This window comes from Ochotona princeps, chromosome 12 (genome assembly GCF_030435755.1).
Source record: "Ochotona princeps isolate mOchPri1 chromosome 12, mOchPri1.hap1, whole genome shotgun sequence".
In the NCBI taxonomy this organism is placed as follows: domain Eukaryota; kingdom Metazoa; phylum Chordata; class Mammalia; order Lagomorpha; family Ochotonidae; genus Ochotona; species Ochotona princeps.
In genome coordinates, this window is record NC_080843.1 from 29,619,126 (window position 1) to 29,642,952 (window position 23,827).

At 35.8% G+C, this 23,827-nt stretch overlaps 1 protein-coding gene across 1 annotated transcript in view; it reads left to right on the forward strand.

Moving 5' to 3' along the window:
* Positions 1-16,528, forward strand: part of DACH1 (dachshund family transcription factor 1) — a 384,212-nt gene extending 367,684 nt beyond the window's left edge. The window contains exon 11 of the mRNA XM_058670666.1: positions 15,815-16,528. Within this exon, the coding sequence (XP_058526649.1) occupies positions 15,815-15,852 (38 nt within the window). The 3' untranslated portion in view covers positions 15,853-16,528. The remainder of the gene's footprint in view (positions 1-15,814) is intronic.
* Positions 16,529-23,827: the final 7,299 nt, after the last annotated feature.

Below are 23,827 nucleotides of genomic sequence, written 5' to 3' on the forward strand. Positions count from 1 at the left end.
GATACAATAAGAAGTTTAGAAACTCAAGTTTTTTAAAGTAAAAGAAATGAAATACCCAACGTCTTTTAAATACATTATATATAACATATATATTATGTTATATATACATATATACATATATATATAATGTTATATAACCCAGTGCTTCAGAATCATAAATGCATTAATTTCAGAGTGCAAAATAATTCATTCTGATTGGATGACTGGCCAAAATAGGTGGAAGTCAAGATGCGACTTAAATATAAATCTTTTGGAAAACTGCATCAACATAACAAATAATTTTTTCAAACAAGTGATAATTAAATTTTATGCTTGCTTCTGGATATATTGTCCTAAAAGATATTTTAATATCTATTAAAATAAAATCTTTGATTTCTCTTTTTAAGTTTCTGAAGTCAATATACTAAATCCTAAACAATACAAACGTACATACATGTTCTTGCGAAATGAGACTGAGAATACAAAGAATGTCACTGATTCAAAAATGAAGTACTGAAGATTCAAATTCTGTTGTGCAGTGGAGTGGGAAGGTACATTTGAAATAGAAGTAGTAGATGAAATTGTAGGATTTATGAAATGAAAAAGAAAAGTGGTGATTGGAAATTTGACATGATTAATCTGTGAATGAAATCCCGCTTAAGAACATTTTGATGAATTTGGAAGGCTGATTTGGGCATGGTGAGACCATGGATAACATAGTGAAACAAGTGCTTGAGTGGTTCTGGAACTGGAATTAAAATGTGTGGTCCTGAAAAGAGACGCATTCCTGGATACCATTAAATTAAAAAAAAATCCCTATGCTGAAATGATCTGAAATATGTATGTTATCTATATAGTGTCACTTTTCGGAGAAGGCCAGAATCCAGTGGTTTTTCATCTGTCACCATTCCTCAAAGGACAGAGCCTGAGAACTATCCCAAAGGCTAGATCTTAGGAACTATAAGCACAACACTTAGGACACAAGACTGCTCAAATAGCTATGAGTCTATATTTTTATAGCATTTTTACTATCCATATATGTAATTAATAACCTATTTTTAAATATTTTACTTCCTTTTATTATTATCATTTTATGATACAGTTCCATAGGCCCTGGGATTTCCCTAACCCCCTCGTCAAGGCCCTTCCCCCTCACTGAGTTCCCCTATATCATTACTACAGTATAGTTCTTCCTACATAGGCATGGACAATACCAGAGAGTCCAGCATCCTATTGTCATGATACAGTAATCAGATTCATTGTAAGTCCATCTTTGATCTGGAAGTAGAGATGCATACTGCATTGTAACCTCACATCTGGAGATGATAGTCTCCATTACACAGTTACTATACATCCCCTTAGATGAAAAGCCACAAAACAAGATGAACAGGAAAAATAACCTAATATTTTTAAAAATGAAAAAACACATGAAGTAGCTTTTTTTCATGGCAGAAAGACATGGATTATTTGGCATACAATTTTGTCTATGAAAGTGAGTGTAACAACATTAGAACCAAAACTTTTACAGTGTAGATTATGTATGCAAAATGGAGTAGAGAATGATAAAAATACCTAGTGCTATATTAGATTATTCATTTTTTGAGTTATGTGTTTTGCATCTTTGTTGATTCTGCAGATTTTACTTGTGACAAACTATCAATTCGACTACTGTTGCATTAAGAGACATGTATTTTTCATGATATTGTTTCATATGACAATATGTTAGATACCAGTCCTTTCAAGTAATCAAAGTACATTGAATAGAGCCATAAACAAAACAAAAACAAAAACAAAACAGTAATTTACTCTCATTGAAAGCTTTTTCCTCCAATGCATAGGTTGTCTTAGAAATTATTTGAAGAGCATAATGCATTATTATTCTAATGAAGGGAAAGTTTAAAAAATAAATTATACTCCTTCTTTGGACTGGTGAGTGAAGAAAATGCTAATGCAAGACTTATCAACTATCACAACAAAGTGAATATTATACAAAAACTGCAGTCTTCCGTTCTATTTTAAGCTCTTAAGAGCATCAAGCCTTCTGATAACAGCACATTTTTTCCAATAGACCTACCAGGTAGTTACCAATCAGCCTTTCTAACAGACTGGTACCACTTAAGGGCTATAGGATTTGGAGCCCTGATTTGGTAAAGAAACAGACCTGGTAAACATGTCTGGAGAAGCTGGGAACTTCTCACAAGCATCACCGTGCAATGAAAGATATGATAGGATGGTAGGTAATTAAGAAAATTGGTAAGATTTCATTAGGAGGGCACTGTGCAGTAGCCTAGTGGCTAAAGCCCTCACCTTGAACGTGCCAGGATCCCATATGGGTGCCAGTTCTAATCCCAGTGGTCCTACTTTCCATCCAGCTCCCTGTTTGTGGCCTTGGAAAACAGTCGAGGACAGCCCAAGGCCTTGGGACTCTGCACCTGTGTGGGAGACCTGGAAGAGGCTTCAGGCTCTTGGCTTCAGATTGGATCAGCTCCAGCTGTTGTGACCACTTGGAGTGTGAATCAATGGATGGAGGATCTTCCTCTCTGTCTTTCCTCCTCTCTGTATATCTGACTTTGCAATAAAAATAAATCTTCCAAAAAAATTAAGAAAGTGAACAGGATAGATAAAACATTCAAATTAATACCCTTGTAACTGTGCAAATACAATTTCCTAAAAAAAAAAAAAAAAAAAAAAAAAAGCTTACCTGATGTCTTCCCAATAGAGTTTGAATGATTTTAAGAGAGAAATTGAAATTTCTGGTGGAACAGTTTTGTATTGTCTAAGTGCAACTTAAAATAACTCTAAAAAGTAATACAGACTACCTTAGCCAGAAAAATAGAGTTGATTATAAAATGTTTTTACATAAGCCTATTTGAATGTTTCTTAAATTCACAAGACTTCTCGAAATCTAACCTTAATTCAGGATAAAATGATCTAATGTGACAGAAGTTAATTTTATTCATGTTGCAATTGCTAGTGATGGGAAAATAAGGCAATACTGACAGTAACCACAGCCACAAGCGATTAATTTTAATGGAAACAGTGGCCTGTGTTATCATGACCCAGGGCATAATTTCACAGTGGGCATGTAATATACATATATCAGCATATATCTTCTTTCCAAATATATGCACATTTATTATAATGCACTTTAAATACTTAGTTGTATAGTTTTTGTTTTCTTTTCTTGAAATTATATTAAAGAAATCTGGCAATCTCATGGAACTTAATAGATGCTGAGATCAAACTGGAACTTAACTGAACTCTAAGTCAAAAGTATTCACATTTCCTGAAATTCTTCACTTCTAGAAACAAAAACAATTTATAAAATGCAAAATCATCTATTAGCATTGCATATTTTTTGTGATAGCACACTTTATCTTTTTTTTTCCCATTGCTTTCCATTTTAGAAAGCATTTGGTGTCTCACATTTGTTATTGTTTGTGGTTAGTTTGTTGATATTGTCCTGATTAATTTCCAAAGGATTAAGTTTGTTTTCTTAGAAAACATGCAATATCATAAACTTTTTCTTTTTCCAAATTGCCAGATGCCAGATTGAACTAAAGTTGATCTCCAACAATGACCAACTTTAAATCAAAAGTTCAGGGGAATGTTAACTAGATTGTCATGGCTCTTGTTCGATCTGGTGTCTTCTTAGATGTCTTAAGGGATCTCAAATGTGTGTTCTTTTTTGATGCCTCATTGAATACCAACAGACTTAGCAGTGGACAACTCTACAATTGTCTGTGATGTTCCCTTCTGTCAGTGCATCAGATCAGATCTCAGCTGCTCATCACTATTCTGAGCTAAAGTTAATCTGGCAATTACGTTATTGATACTTATTGTTTCTGTTTCTGAAGAAGCCATCACATATCGCAAGATGCTGTGTCAATTTTTAAGAAAAACTTGCTTTTACTGCAAGTAGAATCAAAGCACTCTAAGATAATACAAGTTATATCCACCTAGCAAAGATGTGTGTGTGTGTGTGTGTGTGTGTGTGTGTGTGTGTGTGTGTGTGTGTGTGAGAGAGAGAGAGAGAGATGAAAAAGTATACCTTGTCATTTGGAATGAATTACCCGCTCTTAGCAAATCAAAGTTTCTTGATTCTCTGTTTTTCTTTTTGCATGATAAGACAAGAAATGCTCTTGGAAACCTACATGTCAGCTTTGCTGTATTTCTGTTGGAGGCAGGCTGACTTCTTGGGGTATTTGCTTGATCTGAGGTTCAATTATCAATCTTTTCAGTACAACTGAGGTATACTAACACTCTATAACTCACCTGTGACATTCACTGGCACTTCTTTCTTATACAGGGAGGACTGCTAGGAGCACAAGAAATGATTTCAGAACTTCACAGCTTAAAAATTATTTACTACCTTACAGTTTCTGCACATGAGGGTTTGGGAATAGCTTAGCTAGATTCTCCACTTTGGGTGCTCCCTCGGGCCGAATAATACATTGTCAGAAGCAGCGACCATTTCCACACTCTACTGGGCAGGCTCACTTCCAGACTTCGATTCTGTCTGTTGGCATGCAGTGCAGCCTCAGTGAGTGGGGACTGTGCTCTTCACTTCCCTTTGGCTGTTAGCTGGGGCTGTCATTGGTTCCTGCCTACATAGTAGTCTCCAGCAGCAAGCTCACTACAGAGCACACTGTTCCTTCAGTCTGAGTAAGTCAAAGATCCAGGAGGAGACTGGCTGCCAGCAACAAGGAAGTTACAGTCTGTTCATAACTTATCAAGGACCTAACAGGATGGGAGCAGGACAAGGAGTATTATATGGCTGAAATATTCAATGCCAGAATATGTATGCACCTCTTCTGGGGTAGGATTCCTGGTTGGTGAAGCTTGTCTGGTTACCTGTGCTGGTTCTATACTGTATTTCTGGGCAAACACTACACTGATTCATATATTTTCTTCTAAGTATGATATTTCTGTCAACATGCTTTCCTTGCCTTCTGCTGTCTCTTTAGCAAGACTTTGCACAGTTGTGAACTTATTCATTAGGTGTTCATTTTAAACCTTAGTTCACGGAATGCCACCTTTTTAGTAGTCCTTGTGTAGCATGGCATTGTTTTCATTCTCAATATTTGGTGAACGCAGGGGGTAAGACATAATGAAAAGATACTCGCCATGAAAGTATCATTTCTTTACTTAAAAGTCTTTTATTGAAAAAAATGTGAGGGTAGTTTTGTTGAAACCTGCTTATCATTTAAGTTCAGCATACACCAGCATTTCAGTTTGGCATTGTGTAAATATGTTAACTAATGTGCTACAGACTTTGAAAGTTGTTCACTCACAATTACCCCCTGTAAAAATATAACCTATATAAAATTACTAAATCAGTCATGCTGTAGAAAGTAGAAGGAGGGGAAAATTCTACACTTTAAAAAGAAGTTGATGAGTTTTTCCCTCTAAATTTAAGAGAAAATAACTAGGCTGAGACAAGACCTGCCCTTCTAATTGCCACCTTTGTTTTCTCCTAAAAATAACTTATTTATTCTGAAAACTCAATTTACTCTCAGGATTTTGCCTAGTTGTTTTTGCAGTTCTCAAAGTGTGCAAGGATTTGATTTAAAGATTTCTGTGTCATTTTTCTACAGCATCAATTTTCATCTTTGCTGTGTTTGAAGCATACATAGTAGGTGATTTGTTCCTTCATCATTCAGGTTCACATAAGCCTTCAAATAATTATTTCCTTCTACTTCTTAGTTTTCATTCTCCCAGAAAGGAAAAAGGGAATGGATAAAGTAATGAGAGATTTCATTGTATTTCACTTTGCTCAAGTTGGGAGGTCTCACCTTCCCATCAGGCCAAGGTAACCTCAGTGCCAAGTACCCTATTCTTACTTGCTGGTACATTAACCACTCTGATGGCTTCTTGCTTCTTACTAATGAATGCTTAATTAGATCACACACAAAAATACTTTACCAAAGCAAACCTACCAGTGATATAATTTTTTCCTTATTTACATAAACATAACAAAATTTCCAAAGACCATGCTCTGCTTTTTGTTTTTGTTATGATAAACTTTTAAGAGACAACCTAATATTTGTTTTAAATGCAATTAAACCAGGCAGCAATTTCCTTATACCAACAAATGCACATGTGCGTATACAGTCCTAAGTAAATGGGAATATAGTTAAACAGACTTCATAAACTTTGCGATTGTAAATTGACCATTAAAACATGGGGGATCAGTAGACTGGAATTCTGCTCGAAGCCACACCCTCAGTCCAGGAAGGTTCATGAATTTTGGCACCTCGCTCTTCTGGAGAACTCTGTTAAAATCTTTCACCAATTACTTACTCACCAATTCTTGAATAAGATTCTTCATAGAACATATTTGTCAGGTGGACATTGTCAGTCCAGTCATGTGAATAGTGGACAGTATCTATAGTCAACTGCTTATTCATAGTTGACATTTGCCTATACATTGGAATTTTCTGTCACTTAAAAAAAGATTTATTTTTTAGAATCTTTATTTAAAAACTATTCACTTCTAGTAACTATAAATTCCCTCCCAAGACCACTATTATTAATATTTTACTCCTGTTCTATAATTTTCACAGTATTTCCTGAACAGTTTGAGAGTGAGTGGCATAAATAATGACCTTTTACCTGTAATTGTTACCGATACTTATTTCAGGGCATACTTATTACTGATAGACATATTCTTAAATAACTACACAATATATTTATTATTTTGCTGAATGTTTTATTAGCATACTTTGCTCTGATCTGATATTCAAATATCCAGTTTTGTCATTTGACCAAAGAATATCCTTTACAGCACTTGTTTCCCTTCATGAGTGAAATTAGGATCATGAGTTATATTTAGTTATAATGTCTCCTTAGTCTCTTTAGCTTGAAGTATTTTCAGTCTTTTGTAAATGACATAACATTGATGTTTTGAAGAGCATAGTCCATTTCATGCTTAAAGTAACTAAGCTATGCCTTGTAGCCTCAGCCCATATGATCACCAAGTGGAGCTGTGTTCTTCTAGGGTACAATGTACGAATGCCCATAATGGCCATCTTTCCTTACTGTGTGAGCACTTTGCAGGTCCTAGGTCCTGTTCGGGTCATAGTCATACCATGTACTATCTACTGTTAAAGAGGATATAGTCAGACTTTAAAGAACTTTACCAGCATCACTAAACATGGTTCTTTCAGGGCAGTGAAGATAGTCTGGAGAAGACAACATTCTGAAGCTCAAGGCAAGCAGTTGGAACAGCACTGAGATTCTAGCCATACTTTAAATGCAGTATGTGGATCCAAGGCCTATTTACTTCACTATAGAACAATCATGCATTACTATTTTATCAAATGTATGAACCAACAGCAGTAGGGGGATCATGACTATTATTTTTCTCTATTGCAATCATGGTGATAGCTTAAGAGCATTCTGATTTTTAACAGACACAAGTTCATGGAACAAGGTACAAATATTCTTGAGTACCAGAAGAAAAAAAAAAGCATCTCTGATACCCCACAGAACATGAACATCATCATTTTGGAAGTAAATTGCTGCTTGCCCACAGAGAGCAACCTGACCCTTACATTTAGGCAATGGCCTCTTGACAACAAGAATGCCACTTCTACTAACAAGTCAAATACTGTTGCTAATCTGATCATTTAAGGAAAGTATTTTGCCTATGGCTGGACTTAACTAAATGACTAGAAGCTGACTAAGAATAACTGTAGCCATCTGGAAATCTTTAAATGCCTTCTTGTCACATTCTTCCATTCAGCTTCCTTGCTAAGATGTTCACTACCCCATTTAGAAAGAATGTTGCGGTGCAAGCATTTGTCACAGTAGTTGAGCATTGCTTGAGATGTCTGCAACCCATATTGGGATACCTGGTTTGAGCCCCAGCTACTCTGCTTTCTGTCAAACTTCGTGCTATATGTGTATCCTAGGAGGCAGCAAGTGATCAAGTATTTGGATTCCTGCTATTTATGGAGTTCCAAAATTCCCACTTCAGCTTGGCCTAACCCAGGCCTGGCTTGGTGGGAGCGTTTGGGAACTAAATCAGATGAAAAAAAAAATTAGGAGGGGTTGAGGGGTTGACGCAATGGCTTAGTAGCTAAATTCTCACCTTGCATCCAATGGAATCCCATGTGGGCAGCAGTTCATGTCCCAGCTGCTCCACTTCCAATCCAGCTCCCTGTTGGTGGCTTGGAACGTATTAGAGGACAGCCCATGGCTTTGGGATCTTGCACCTATATGGGAGACCTGCAGGAGGCCCCTGGCTCCTGGCTTTATATTAGCTCAGCTCCGGCCGTTGCAGCCACTTGGGAATAAACCACTCGGGGATGGAAGAGCTTTGTCTCTGTCTCTCATGTCTCCATAAATCTGACTTTCCAATAAAAATAACATAAATCTCAAAAAACGAAAAGGAAAGAAAAAGATTTTTTCTCTCCTCTTACTCTGTCTCTTTCTGCATTTCACATTGAAAAAAGAAGAAGAAAGAAAGAAAACAGAAAGGGAAAAAAAATGAAAAAAGTAAAAAAAAAAAAAAAAACTTGAGAAGAAAAGTCATGATCCAATTAACCTGTCCAGTTCCACATTTTGTCAAACCTTGTTCCAACTTCTTCAGATTGTCCATGCATTAAGTTTATATTTTACTTTCTAACTTATGCTTTTCTGGAATATGGGGAAACATGCCTTTGTATAATATGACAGATTCACTATCCTTGCTTACGTCTAAAAACTTAATTCTGATCTCAATCTGTGTGTTGTAGCTTAGGTGATCTGCTCTTGCACTGTCTTAAAGTAGCCCATGGTCTCTCATATAGTGTCCTCTGCAAAGAGGACTAAAACAGTTGTTAAAAACAGCAGTCTTAATTACAATTTTGTCACTTTAGCCACTAGAACTTTACTAGTTACTAGACTTAAAATAAATCATACATGTATGGATTTCAAGTGAGTAGGCCATACTGATCTATGAACTAATGCATATGCTACTTCTGAAATGGATACAAAATATGAAAAAAATAAAATTATTTAGTTGTAAAACTTTTTTTAAATCCATGCATAGTTTTTTTCCTCATATATGTTTTCATGAACTTTTTGCAAATCCCTCCTACCAGCATGTTTGGATAGTAGAGATATAAGATCACGTGTGTTTTAGCCTCTTACACAAGCCATGTCTTTAGAACTTCACGAGGAACTTATGGGGAAGAAATTAATACTTGCTCATGTCCATTTGCGCAGTCAGTGAGTTTCAGATTAAGCCTCAAACTTAAAAACTAATATGCAAAATCTGTTGCAGTTTTCCAGTTTATTCTTTTTAAATTTTACTTGAACACTACTTTGAATATATTAGTAGTCAACTTTCTGGAAATAACTTGCTCTGTTATCTGCATTTAATGAGAAAAAAATGATATTTACTCATTATCCTCTTATAAATGGGCCTTAACAAAACATCATTCTCACAAATATTTCTCATATTCAGTGTAGACTTTGTGTCTCTCCTTTGCTTTAGCAGTAGCAGAATGTTCTTCCTCCAAATGTAAAATTATATGTAAAAAAAGCAAGAAACAATATTTTCTTTAATTAGCCTCTTCCTCTGGGGGTTTTAGAAGAGGGGTTATGACTTGACAAAGAGCCTTCCCATCTGTTCCTATTTGTTTGCTTTTATTTTGACTTCCTTTAGTTGTCTTATCAAATATCACATGCATCATTAACATTTGTTTTCATCACTGTTTTGGTTTCCTTTATTTCACATGATTAAGACAGTATGTTGAGAGAGGTTCATTGCTACCATATTTTATATTAACCTCATATTCTCTAAGTAAATATTAAACTTTCTAGATATATAATCTTGTATGTTTGCCTTCTGCTATGTTAATATTTTCCCCAGCTCTGGAGTAGGAAGGCATGTGCACGCACAACTGTTTTTGCAAAAGCAACATCTTTTATTAGATTGCATTTGACTGGATTGAAGTTTTGAACAAATACTGTTTTTAATAAGGCAATTTCTTAACAGCAATTGTAATGTATTAAGCCCTTTAGGCAAAAGACAGGTAAGAGGTCCTTGTGAATGTTGTCAAGCAATTCTTTTCAAAACTGAAATACATATCTATTTGCACGTTTTCTTACATCTGTCACTAGTAAACTACTTTGTTAATGAATGACAGGATTTTCACAAAAATGAATTAATTTGGTTATTGTTGTCATCAAACTAAGCAAGTTATTCCACTTGCATATTCTCCTCTACCATATAACGTGAAATCTTGTATTATACAGTTGTATTAGACTTCATGTAGCTTTAAAAATCAGTGATTGATAGTAATTTTATAAAATGATCATGTCTAGTACATACAAACAAATGCAAAATTTAGATTTCAATAATCACAGTAAACAATACATGAACACAAAGAAACACAACACTTGAAATTTTGTGATTGTTCGCATTTCGCACTCTCTAACCACAGTAAACAAACAGCACAAAGGATCTACATACGTAATAGATCTGATAGGATTATTTCAGTTTTAATTTTAATGCTGAGATCAATTTTTTTAAAGAATTTAATTTTTTCCAATTCATTATCTGTAGATCTAAATCTGCATAATTAAAAACAAACAGCTTTTAAAAATTCACACCTGCAGTAACCTATGCAGTGATCTAGGTACTTTCTTATACACCAAATTATAGCTGTAAGCATCAACTCACAATGAACTTTGAAACTATTAGGAATTTGTAATTTAAATAGTTTCACTCAACCCCCCTACTCCCAAAAGCTTTTAATTAGAACCGACTTTTTAATTAAGTACTCCCAGGCACAAAGTTGAGCTTGATGATCTTCCTGTCATATCACCCTCCCATACAACAGCAATAATCATTGTGTCAAAGCCAGGCATGTTCCCAGAAATCAGAGAGGCTCTAAGAATTCCAGCTCTGCTTTCACGGTACTTACTTGAGGCTCTACAGAGCCAAAGGAAGCTGTTCCTGGGAGGAATACAAGGAGCAGATAAGTCTTCAGAGCAGAGGATCCGAAGGCACTGAGGTGTTCAGGAAGGACTGATGGTCAATTGTAAAGTTATCTAGTTTGAGGATAAGCATGATGCATTGAAGGCAACCCTGAATGCAAAACTGTGTAAATTAGTCCTCTTAACTTTTTGGATGCGAACAACAAAACCTCTGAATAATCAGGCCTCCACCATGGAAGTGAACAAATGGAGTCCAGAAATGTTTGGCCACTTGCCTTTGAAGGGCCTTCTCTATGGCCTCTTTTGAAGATTGAGGAAAGGAGAGAATGTTGGAATCCTGATGATACAGGGTAAAAAAACATGGCACCCGCGGAGGTATTGGCCCATGTGTTCCATGTCACACTCTTGCCATTTCAATTGCATTTACCTTTCATTTGCATCCTGTGTTGCCAGGAACCTGAGATGGAAGGGCAGCTCCATTGCTGTGAGGCCTGATGTTAGTCTGTGAGTGTGCTCCTATGCGGATGCCTACTGAGAGTCACAGAGCGGTGCAACTTCTCTCCAAAATTAGTAAGGAAGTGTACCTGTGCAGGGAGAGAAGGGTATGGAGAGGAGGCAGGGGAACAAGTAAAGTGGAATTGTTTTCTTGGAACTGCTCCTATGAAATACACAAAATCTGTTCTCTTTCTATTAATAAAAATTTAACAAAGCGTATCTCAGTAAATAAAAAAATTAAAAGGTAAAAATTGTTTTTTGAGGTAAGAATTTTTTTTCATGGTAAATAAAAGCAGACAAATTGTCAGTCTTCCTGGAGGTGTCTGTACCTGGTATTTTTCTTCCTCTATTTGACTGTAAGAAAGTTCATCTCTGATGTCTACGAATTATCTAATCATGAAAATACCTTAACTGCAGTAAGTAGAAACTTTGTTAGCTGATATCTTCCATGTTGGATGCAGTTGTCACTCTGTTAGAAAAGTTAATCCAAATTTTAAGAGGAAATAACTTTACTCAAAGTGGAATTATATTGGGTCATGTGCTTAAATATAATATATAAGAAATTTTAGCAAATGTTTTTATGTATGATGTTTGGGCCTTAACATTATTTAAGGTGTTTTTATAAAGATATCAGATTTAATATGTTTCATATATACAGTTATATACAGTTTTAAGAACATACATACCCTGCCTCCCTATTTAATTGCTACCCCTGCTCTTACTTCTCTCACTCCTCTCCGGCTCTTTCTCACTCCCATCCTCGCTTCTCCTTCCTTTCTTTTCTTTATTTTATTTTTTCGATGGAAAACTTTATTAGTTTATAGCCATTAATTTAACTCTTCATTAAATACGGAATTTAACAAGTAGCAAGTAGAAAGCCATTGTTCATCAGGATCACAAAGATTGTAAACAGTAATCAAATCTCAAGATGTCAGTTTTAGTCATATGCATTATTCTTTTTCTACTCTGCACATTAGCAACCACAAATCAGTAAAAACATGATATTTCTCTTTTGGATACTGGCTTGTTTAATTAGGCGTGATGATCTCCAATTGCATTCATTTTGTTGCTAAAGACTTTTTTTTTTTTCTCTTTTAAGGCTGAGTAGTATTCCACAATGTTTATATTCCACAATTTCTCTATCTAGTCATCAGTGGATTGATTTCATATTGTACCTATTGTGAGTTGAGCTGCTACGAACACAGGGTACACATCATTCTTTCATATGCTGATTTAATTTCCTTTGGGAAATCCCCAGGAATGGTATAGCTAAGTCATATGAGAGATATATTTTCAGGTTTCCAAAGGATCCCCGTACTGTCTTTCGTAATGCTGTATTAGTTTACATGCCCACCAACAGTGTAGCAGGGTTCCTTCCCTCCCCACCCACATCCTCATCGGCATTGGTCATTTTTCCATTTTCAGATGATAGCCATTCTAATGGGAGTAATGAAACCTCATTGTGGTTTGTAGTTGCATTCTTCTGATGGCTAGTTATCCTGAAATAGACTTTAACATTTCTCACTTACTAATTAACTAATTAATTAATTTTTGCCTTTAAAAATTGAGGCAACCTTCCAAATTCTAAGGCGAATATTCTTCACTCTAATACCAGCAGAAAAGGAAGCATGGCTGCTGCTTCTCTGAACTCACTGAATAACATCCAAGTGAGACAAGTGCTATGGGTGCTTGTATCTGAAAAAATAAATAAATAAATGGGAGCTCCATTTAGAGAAGTTGGGGAGTGATTATGCAAAAGTGAAATCTGAGAGGGAGAGTGTTTACTTGCTAGACTCCTGGAAAAGCAAACAGACATGACATCCCACCATGGCGCAGAGCTTGATACATCGTAGAGGGAGAGAAGGTCCTGGGTCTCTGGGAGAGGGGAAGGGCACAAAGATTGCACAGGAACATCAGTAACAATGCATGTGCCATCTTGTATACACTTCAATAGAGAGTAGTAAATTAAATTACTAAGAACTAGAAACCATGAGGCAGTAATGGTGTAGCAGGTAGAGCTCCCACTAGCGACACTGTATACTGGTTCATGCTTTGTTCTGTTTCCTAATTAGCTTCCGACTAATTCTGGGATAAGCAATGGAATATGAACCAGATTCTTGGGCTTCTGTGTTTTTGGGTCTTTTTTTAAGATTTATTTATTTTTACTGGAAAACCAGATACACAGACAGGAGAAGAGACAGAGAGGAAGATCTTCTGTCCGATGATTCACTCCCCAAGTGACCACAATGGCCTGTGCTGCACCAATCCGAAGCCAGGAGCCAGGAACTTTCTCCAGGTCTGCCACACGGGTGCAGGGTCCCAAGGCTTTGGGCCGTCCTTGACTGCTTTCCCAGGCCACAAGCAGGGAGTTGGATGGGAAGTGGAGCTGCCGGAATTAGAACCGGTGTCCATGTGGGATTCAAGACGAGGACTTCAGCCACTAGGCCACAGCGCTGGGCCCAGGCCCCTGTTATCTATGTGAGAAACTCATGTGGAACTCCTGGCTTCTGTCTGGCCTAGTTCTGGTCATTGGAGCCATCTGGGAAGTGAACCAACAGATGAAACATATTTCTCTTTCTCGCCCCCATTCTCACCTTTACTCAACATATAAAACAAATTTTAAAACAGACCAAAAAAATTAGAAACTTTAGGTAAAAATATTAAATCTTTACTTCTTCAGTTGCTTCTATTTCTGTATCACTAGATTTTGTGAAAAGAGAATTAGCTTTATATAATAGCAATCATCGGAATTAAAATTACCTCTAAAGATGTCAAAATTTTAACTTGACAGGTTCTTAGTTTATTTTTCTAGCAACGAGTTGATTGAATGAATTTACAGAATAGGTAACTGGGACTACAAATAACTGTATATTTAGATAATTCAAATGAGAAGAAGTTTGTCCTACATGTTGATGCTATAAAACTAAGCAAAGAGAACAAATCAGAATGTGTTCCATGCATACACAAACCACATTATTTCAGTGTGGTATTGTCACATCCTTATTATAGAGAAATTTTCATCAAAAATATATAACCTCAGTATTGATATTTGATTGAGGTTTTATTTAAAAAAAACCTCCTGTCTTTACTTCATATCACAGTAACTAGTAATAAACTATAGTAATATTTAGTAACAGTGGCAAAATAAGGTTTGAGTCAAAGGTTATAACAGTTTATATCCTTTAACACCACAAATCTAAGCACGTTATTCAGCACTGTGTGCATGCTGTTTGGTTATTGTTCAGTAATACAGAGTTCACTTGGATTTCTCCATGGTGATTGTGCCTTATATCCAAAAGTGTGTTTTGTTTGTAGAGGGTGGGGGAGAGAATTTCATGGTGATTATAGGTTCAGTTATTAAGTTGACTCCTTCTTCCACGGTGGCTGAACTGGAAAGCAAAGAGCATTCAGAGACTTTCTAGGAACTGCTAGTTACTGGATTACTTTTAGGAAAGCAACTAATTAATATTTGACACAATCTGTTAGAGATTAACCAGGCAGAGATTAATCCCACAGCCATTCTTGTACCTACGGAGGTAAATCTGGCTTAAGATGTTAACAGTGTGTTATGTTATAGGAGTATGTGTGTATTAAACATTGGTAAGCGTTTGAGATACATCAATGAGCAAAACAGACTTGCCTGCTATCCTGGAGTTAGTCTACCAACCCTACCAAATAGACTAAGAAAAACATGATATAAAACTCTTTGAGAGCATTTCTATGTTTTGTATTGTTTCAAATTTTTTATTTCTTCTTTCAATATATCTTTTATTCAAATGGTGTATTATTTAGTGTATCCTAGATTTGATTTCTTTTTCATATAACTGCATTGCTTTGTTGGTGACAATTGTGTAATAGATTTCTACCTAAATATTTAATTGTCCATTTCATTTCTGGGAGAAAGATTGTAGTTCAATGACAGTGATAAAAGAACTTGGGTACCTTTAATGCAAAAGGCAACAAATATCCTGGTGTTCACATTACCTAGAGTATATAACAACACTACTAGAGCAAGGTGGGAGCCGAGTCTTTAGGATAGAGATACACCTCAATGATTCTGAGAAAATTTGGTTTTGCAGGCTCTGAGGAAGTAATTGTCATTCTACAGAAATCAACTAGCTTTGCATATCAGTCTAATACACACTCATACTCTTATCTATTTTCTGGGTGCTCTGGAACTGATATCAAAATAGCAAATATATATTTATGATAATTAAAGAGACTATTCTTTTATCATATAAATTCAATGCAATTATAAAATTAATTTTGAACAATATATTAAAAAGTCTACTTCATACACAAATGAGGATGAAATTAAAAAAAAGTTATATCAGGCCACACAGACAGTATATCCATATCTCTGACTCAAATGCTGTGTTGCTAATTATTTCTTATTTTTCATTTGCAGATGGAAGACTGTATTTGAAAACAACCGTCATGTACTGAATCTTTTCTGTTGAAGAAATCCTTATTATAGTAAAGAACTTGGTAGCAGGAAATTCATCATGGGAAAGTTCGGGAAAAGATAAAGTCCTTTTAATGGAACTTTTTCCAATTTTGTGTATTAATGTTCTTTCAAATTTAAGTATCTACAGGAAAAAAGAAGTTTCTTCCATTGATTTTCACCTGTGGTTTGTACCAGAGACCTGGGAATGTTTATTAACATACAAGTATCAAACTTCTTACAGTTAATAACTGCAACTTTACTGCTGGACACTTGTATACAGAATCAAAGCAGGTCGAAGAAAGACCTAGTTTTGCTTTTTTAATGGAATGAACCATTTCCTCTGCTGAAAATTCTGTATTTGAGCACATTAAGACTCTTGTAGCAGTGGTCACCCAGACATACAGAATTATGCACCCCAGAAACCAGCAAGAACACTTGGAACTGAACTTGTAGAGGGGCATAGAGGATGCTGAATAAAAAAAAAATAGAGTTAACTTCTGTTACATTCGATTTTAAACTCTCTAACTGTGGGTTTTCTCCTGAAGATTTTTTTTCTTACATACTTTCTGAAAGACCAACAGATGGATGTTAACAGCAACCCAGTGAAATTACATTTTGCATACCTCTAAAGAGTATTGAATATAAGCCAAAAGGTTTCACTGACAGTCCTTTTTTTCCCCTTTTTTGAAAACATAGAAAATATATAACTATAACATGTTTTCATTCCAAACTGGTAGTGCTATATAGAATTAAAAATAATAATGTTGCTTCTTAATCAAACTGTTGGTCACATGTACAGTATATAAACATAAAACACACAAGGAAGGTATTATGTATGCAGTAGAATACTAGAATTTAGGTAAACTGAAAATTTTAGAAAATATGTTTTGTCACCCTGTTGGTCAGAAAGACGTCTTTCTGGTTTTAAAGCATGCAGGCATGTAAATATTTGTCTGGAGTCACAGTATTAATGAATGAGATCTTGAGCATCTGGTGAAGTCAGAACTCTGTGTCAGCCACTTTTATTTGTATATTGAACCCTAGTTAGTGCCCCAGACGGCACTTATTGAGGATGGATCGTGGCTGGCCAGTAAATCAAAGCACCAGAAATATTTTTATATGTTAATGTCATATTATGTTAATGTTGCTGAAAAACAAACCCTAACGAACCCTTGATGTAACAGTCCAATACATGTAGCCCTGAGTGATGAAGTTAAAACGTGCTGTGCTTCCCACCCTGGTCAGAGGGTAGGGGGCTACGTGTGATTTTCACTGTCTTTTTGAAAGTTATGGTATGTGTTTTCACTTTTGTGCAGATAACTGGAAGTAAAGCTGCCAGCAGTGCTTATTACACGCTGAAGTTACCTTCTCTTTGTTTCTACATATCTGGAATTACACTTTTAAAGAATCCGTAGAATCATTATACAATTTATGATTTCTTTTCTGGCATCTTGCAGTTGTATGATCATACCATTATTTATTATCATAAAACGGCAAACTATTAAACACCTAAGAAAGCTAGCTAAAATGTCTGAAGGTAGTGCTGATTGGATAATAATCTGGCTAAGAAAAATATCAACATTATAGCTACTCTAGCACTAAGCTTCTGTATTTTCTAGGTCTTCCCTGCAGTGCTGGAGTCATTCTTCCGCGTAGCTCGTTATTAACCAACTAAGTCCATTTCTAATATAATCAAAAGATTATGTGTACACTTCCTATTTTTAGCTTGCTTAAAAAAGGAGCAATATTTTTATTTAAAATAGTTAATACATGCTTTTTAGAAACTTGGCTTTCTAAACATATAGTTCTTCCATGACCATCTTTTGTTACTTGAACACAAGAGATTTTATTCCTAGTTATAGGTGTTTTCCCTATATGCAGAATTATGTCATTTAAAATTGGACAGATTTGAGGTAAATTTTTGAATCATTCATTTTTCTTACAAAATTTTTCAAATGTCTACAATTTACATACGTAATAGAATCAAACATTGCTCTGCTCCTGGCATAGAGTCACCTGTCAAGTGGGTTAAATAGTTTTAAAATACATGCTTTCAAGACCTTTGAGAACGCTTTAGTGTTTGGTTTGACATAAAAGAAATTTTAGCAAGGATTAAAGAGTAAAGCTATCAGCTATATGTTAAGAGAGAGTCTTACTAACATGTTGTATATAGTACAGTTCCAGAAATGTTATTGTAAGTCTGTAACTTAATTTTTCCCTTTTCTAGTTATGCAGGTTGGTTTAAAGATTTATGTTTTGGCATAAGCAAGTAAATTTGTGCCCATTTTATGGTTTCCATGCTTTTGTACTCCAAAAAATAATTAATGTCTAGTTGTTCTATATTATAACCACATTTGCGCTCTATGCAAGCCCTTGGAACAGAACATACTCATCTTCATGTAGGACCTATGAAAATTGTCTATTTTTATCTATATATTTAAAGTTTTCTAAAAATGATAAAAGGTTATTACGAATTTTGTTGTACAAAATCTGTACAAAAATCTGTTTTTACATCATAATGCAAGAATTGGAAATTTTTCTATGGTAGCCTAGTTATTTGAGCCTGGTTTCAATGTGAGAACCACGTTTACTGTTATTGTATTTAATTTGCTTTTTCTTTTCAACAATCTCCTAATAAAAATGTCTGAAATCTCCCTGTGACTTTATTTACAGTTCATCTTTATTAAATTTGTGAATGCATTGCATTGAAGGAATATTTACTTTCTAATGGGAGGCATCTAAAAACAACATAAGTCAGCTCTTTACAATGCAATGGCAACAATGCTCAATGATTTTATTTAACATGCAACTGCTTCTATCTCTAATATGAATTACTGTGGTGAAAAACATCATAAAAGCACACTCTGTAGTTATTGTTTAACAAGCAGATTTTCCATATTTTGTTTCTTGCCAGCTAAGCAAACTGCCCACATATACATGATTTATTTATGTACATTTCTCAGTTTATGAAGCTGTTATTTGTACCTTTTTCCTTTATATTCTTATATTCCCATGATTCTTATTTCACAAAGCTTTGTGCTGAATAATGTAAAGTAGACATGTTGATGGAACAAAATATATTATTCCCATATCTATGTGAGTGTAGATTTGTAACCCTAATTCACTGTTTTGCTTTCAATTCTATCACTGGAAAAAATGCCTTTAGTAACTTTGAAATTATAATATCCTTTAATAATACATACCCATTTTAATCAATCCAAAGTGCAGCATTTGAAGAAGTATGGAGTTATTATCTCTGAATATTCTTAATATTCCCAAGAGAATGGAAAATGGATTTTTTTTCTGTTAGATGAACTATTTCAAGAAATTCATGAAACCGTATATTAGCAAATCATGATTTTCCCTAATAAAAGCTTTAAATGTTTATGTGACTATTAAAAATACATTTTTTGCTTTCTGTCATCAAATGTGTATGTCAGTAAGACTTTATTAGAACACAGGGTTGCTGCTACATGTTGATGGAATTCAACGATAATTTTGGTTTTGTTCCTTTGTGTTTTCAGTGGGCTAACAATCTTAAACCTGTGTAATAGCTATTCCCTGCTAGACGTGTCTCACAAATATAAATTATATAGGATGAAATTGTCAATATAGGAAATAAAAATGTTAACAGGCTCAAAATATTGTTAAAAACATTAACAATGTCACTTTTCACTCATACTGGCTTGGTGCTAATTCTCATCTTTAGTAACTGATATTTAAATTCTGAACTACCCCTAATTTATTCATTTAGGCAGATTTGTTAATAAAGCATCTATTCTGCACAAAGCACTGTGCTAGATATTGTCACGATTGAAGATGAAAATATAGTTATACCAAAGCAGCTTGTCACTGTCTTAGAATAGGGACTCTTCAGGAACAAAAGATTCACTGAGTATTATTTTCTTTTTAGTAGACCTAGAATGGAAGAGGTATTAAGAGGGTGCCAACTTAACACATCTTTCTACTAACAATCTAATCACCCACTTAATACCTCAGCCTGCTAAATGATTTATGAATCAAATGATTGACTAAAAATTGAGAAAGAATTGAGAAAATGGAAAAACATTTTCCCTTAAATAAAATGGCATCTTTGTTAGTCATTTCATGTTATTTGTTCACTAATTACAGTAGAATCTTCTTAGTCATAAGCTTTGTTTTAAGATAAGCAGCCTGTTTAATTACAGGATAAGAGAAGGGGTGTCAACAAATATGCCATGTTCAAACTATAGACTGTGAATGTATAGCATTAATCTTTATCGCCTAGCATCTGTATGTCTGCAGGGCAAGAAATGCAGTAAAATGATTCAATCCCAGAACATAAATTCCTAATGTCAAATAATTGCTTTTCTTGATTAGTGACATGGCAATGGTAACGTGATTGACATTTAGAGACTGACAAGCAGGTGAGTTTGTGCTGAACAATTTCATCCCTCCAATGCAGGGATGAAACCAAAACAAATTCTTGCAATACAAAGTAAAGCAAACAAACAAACATCTCCACCAACTAAACAAAAGAATTTGACAGTAAACACAGGATTCATAAGTCACCAAATCAGGAATGCAGCCAGCCCCCAGGGATCTCTTCTAGCTCCGCCTTTATGCTCTGCTCACCAGTTCTGCTGTTTCTGCTTTCACTGTACACTTGCTTGCTTCCCTTACACATCTCTTGATTTCTGCATTATTCTGGAGCACATTTTCCCAGCCCACAAAAGTGAACCCACAGTGTTTCTCTCTCTTTTCTTGTGACAGGTTTTCTGAGAAGTGTGATGGTTCAATTCAGAGCACCTTGGCCGTACAGTGGTTACAGCTAGGGACTCCTTAGAAGCTATTCTGCCCAACTAAATTGGAATTTCTGGGTTTGGTATAGACCGTTCTTCAGCTGACTGAGGACCACTTTCTGGGAGGGTGGCAAGTGTCCCATTACTGGACAGAATCAGTAAGTTTTTGCTATGGGGCACAGAGATAGTTCCTGGTGAGATGCAAAGCATTGTAAGCTGGACAGGCACTAAAAATCATGTCAGAGTTTCACAAAATCAAATATCTTTACAAAGTAATTTTAGCCTTAATAACTTAATTCTCGATGAAATATAAGTTTTCAGTTTTCCCACGCAGCTGGCATAAACATGATTTAAAAACCAGCTATTTAAAAATGTTTTAAGATTTATGGCAGATATAAAAAATACACGTTTATGGACTTATGTTATGTAAACCCATCTATTAATAAATCTGATCCAGTGCAAGGTGCACAAGTGAAAATACTGAAGACAATTACGTCAACGAGGGAGTGGGAGCATAGGTGAAAGAAAGCAATGTTTCTGTCCTCACACTGATGAAATGTTGGCCACAAGACTGGTAACTTTTGCAAGTGTAAGGAAATACTATATTTCTAACAATGCCATATTAATATATACATGGTAAAACAACTAGGTATGACAAAAAAAATTCAATCTTGTAGCAAGTCTAGTTTCCAGATAAACACTGATTTTTTTTTTTTTTTCCTGAGCCAGTGATTTAAGCTCCTTGGCTAGTGGATTCCAATTCTCTCTCAGGTGCTTTGGCTGCTCTTTCAACAGGGCTGGTCGCATGGCGACCTCGGTCTTCTCATAGGAAACAGATGGAGATACATTGGTCGACAGCTCTCCAGCACAGTGCATTGCCTCTTGGTTTCCTGTTTATCACACATATCCATTTCCAACAGTATGCTTCAAAATGATTTCAAAAGCATACATGAAGATCAAAGTGAAATGTATTTAGTTATTTAAAGTTGATAACTTTAAAAATCCCATTGTTGGCTTTGAAACAAGGTATTCTCCCTTCCCATTTTTTAAAACTACCTGATCTTGATTTTTGCAAAGGAAGATTTCCTGTTGAGATAGATATTTCAGATAAATTCAACTGCTTATCATATGCTTAGGTATGTTTATGCTTAGTGGTTTGTGACTCCTTCCATGAATATGTTGTGACACGGCAATAAATAGTTGTAGTTGACAATGGAGATGGAGTTTCCTGTAGCACAGGCAAGAACAGAGAATAGGATCAAAGAGCAAATGAATAAATCATCTAACGGCACAATGAGATAAAGGTGAATGAGAAGGGATTTAATTCTTAATCTGCTAAAAAACTATATTTAGATATTTAGTACTAATTTTCTTAGAGGCCCGAGGAGCATCGCCTGTAATTCCTGGGGTGCCTATCATTTGTAGTTGCCTTGATGCAGCAAATGCAGCTTCATTTCTGTTGGTGACTCAGCACCCCTTTATGACTTGTTGATTAATCATTGTTGAGCACAGCTCTCATCTACTCATTCTTACATTTGGCTGCCTGTACACATAGCAGACACTAAGAGGGGATCACACAGAATGAGAGAAAAGACAGAAGATTTTGCAAGTGACAGGACAGCAGGATCCTCTTAGAGAAGACAACACAGAGCCTATTCTGGCGGCTTTTCGTGTGGGAAATCTTACTTTATATTGATTCGATTCACCTGCGGGAATTTTTTTAAAAAGATTTGTTTATTTATATTGGAAAGGCAAATTTACAGAAAGAAGGCGAGACAGAGAGAAAGATCTATCCTCAGGGTCACTCCCTAATTGGCCACAATGACCAGAGCTGATCCGATCTGAAGCCAGGAGCCAGGAGCTTCTTCCAGGTCTCCCAGATGGGTTCAGGGTCCCAAAGCTTTGGGTCATCCACTGCTTTCCTAGGTCATGAGCAGGGAGCTGGAAGGGAAACAGAGCAACCAGGACACAAAGTGGTGCCCCTATGGGAATCTGGTGCTTGCAAGATGAGGGTTTTTGCTACCGAGTCATCACGCTGGGTTCTCATCTATGGATTTTTTTCATTATTGACTGGTCACTATCCCAGCCAGCAGGTCCTCCGGTGGATCATCACAGGCCCAGAGAAAGGAAGAGAGCGTAATATGTGGATGGTTATTTTAGGAATATGTGATGCCTGGAGCTCTGGTCTTGTCAACCACAGACTATGTCAACCTTGTCTGTGTAGTAGAGCAGTGCTCAAAACTATCCATTCTGAAATGCTGACTATTCCCTTCTCTGGCTGCTGCTAACTTTCCTTAATGATCTACAATTTTTGAACAAGTTATCTTAAGAACAACAACTGCCTTTCACAGCTTCGGTTTTTACCAACTGCTGCCAAATGTGCAGAATGCTTTAAACTGGTTTATTCTCAGAATATTTAGTTTATGCTTGTGATACTTCCTAATGTCATAAATTGTCCTACACCTTTGTCAGAGTGGTAAGACATGTTCAAATTCAGGTGTAAGAAAATGATCCACTGACTAATTAAAAAAAAAGATTTATTCATTTTTACTTGAAAGAGTTACAGAGAGTGAGGGAGAAACAGAGAGAAGGGGGAGAGAGAGATACCTTTCATCTACCGAATCATGCCCTCCAATTGTCATAATGGTCAGAGCTAGGCTAATCAGAAGTTAGAAGTCATGAACTTTTTCTCATCTTCCCACATAGGTGCAGGAACCTAGGATATTGGGCCGTCCTGCAGTGTTTGCTCAGGCCATAGCAATAAGCTGGTTGGAGGTGGAACCACTAGGAATTGAACTGGAGCTCATATGGGATACTGGCACCACAGGCAGAGGATTACTGGATACACCACCATGCTTACTCTAGTGCCCTGATTTATTTTAAAATGTAATACACCATACATTCTCTGAGTGGTCCCTTGTGAGGATCCTTTGCTAGTCTTGGGATGAAGGACAGATGGCTGCTTAGCCTGTGGATGTTTGGATCGATTTGGGCCACAAGCTTTCAGTTCCTTGCCTATACTTTTTTTTTTTATTGTAAGACGTTCTTTTACAAATTGTTGTTATTATTGTCCATGATCCAGTTTTGTAAGCATAAGGATTCTTCCCTTACCCTCCCTTTTGCTGGTCCCAATTTCCTCTCTCCGCGTTTCCTCCTATATTACTGTGGAAATATAGACTTTCAGTAACAGTTA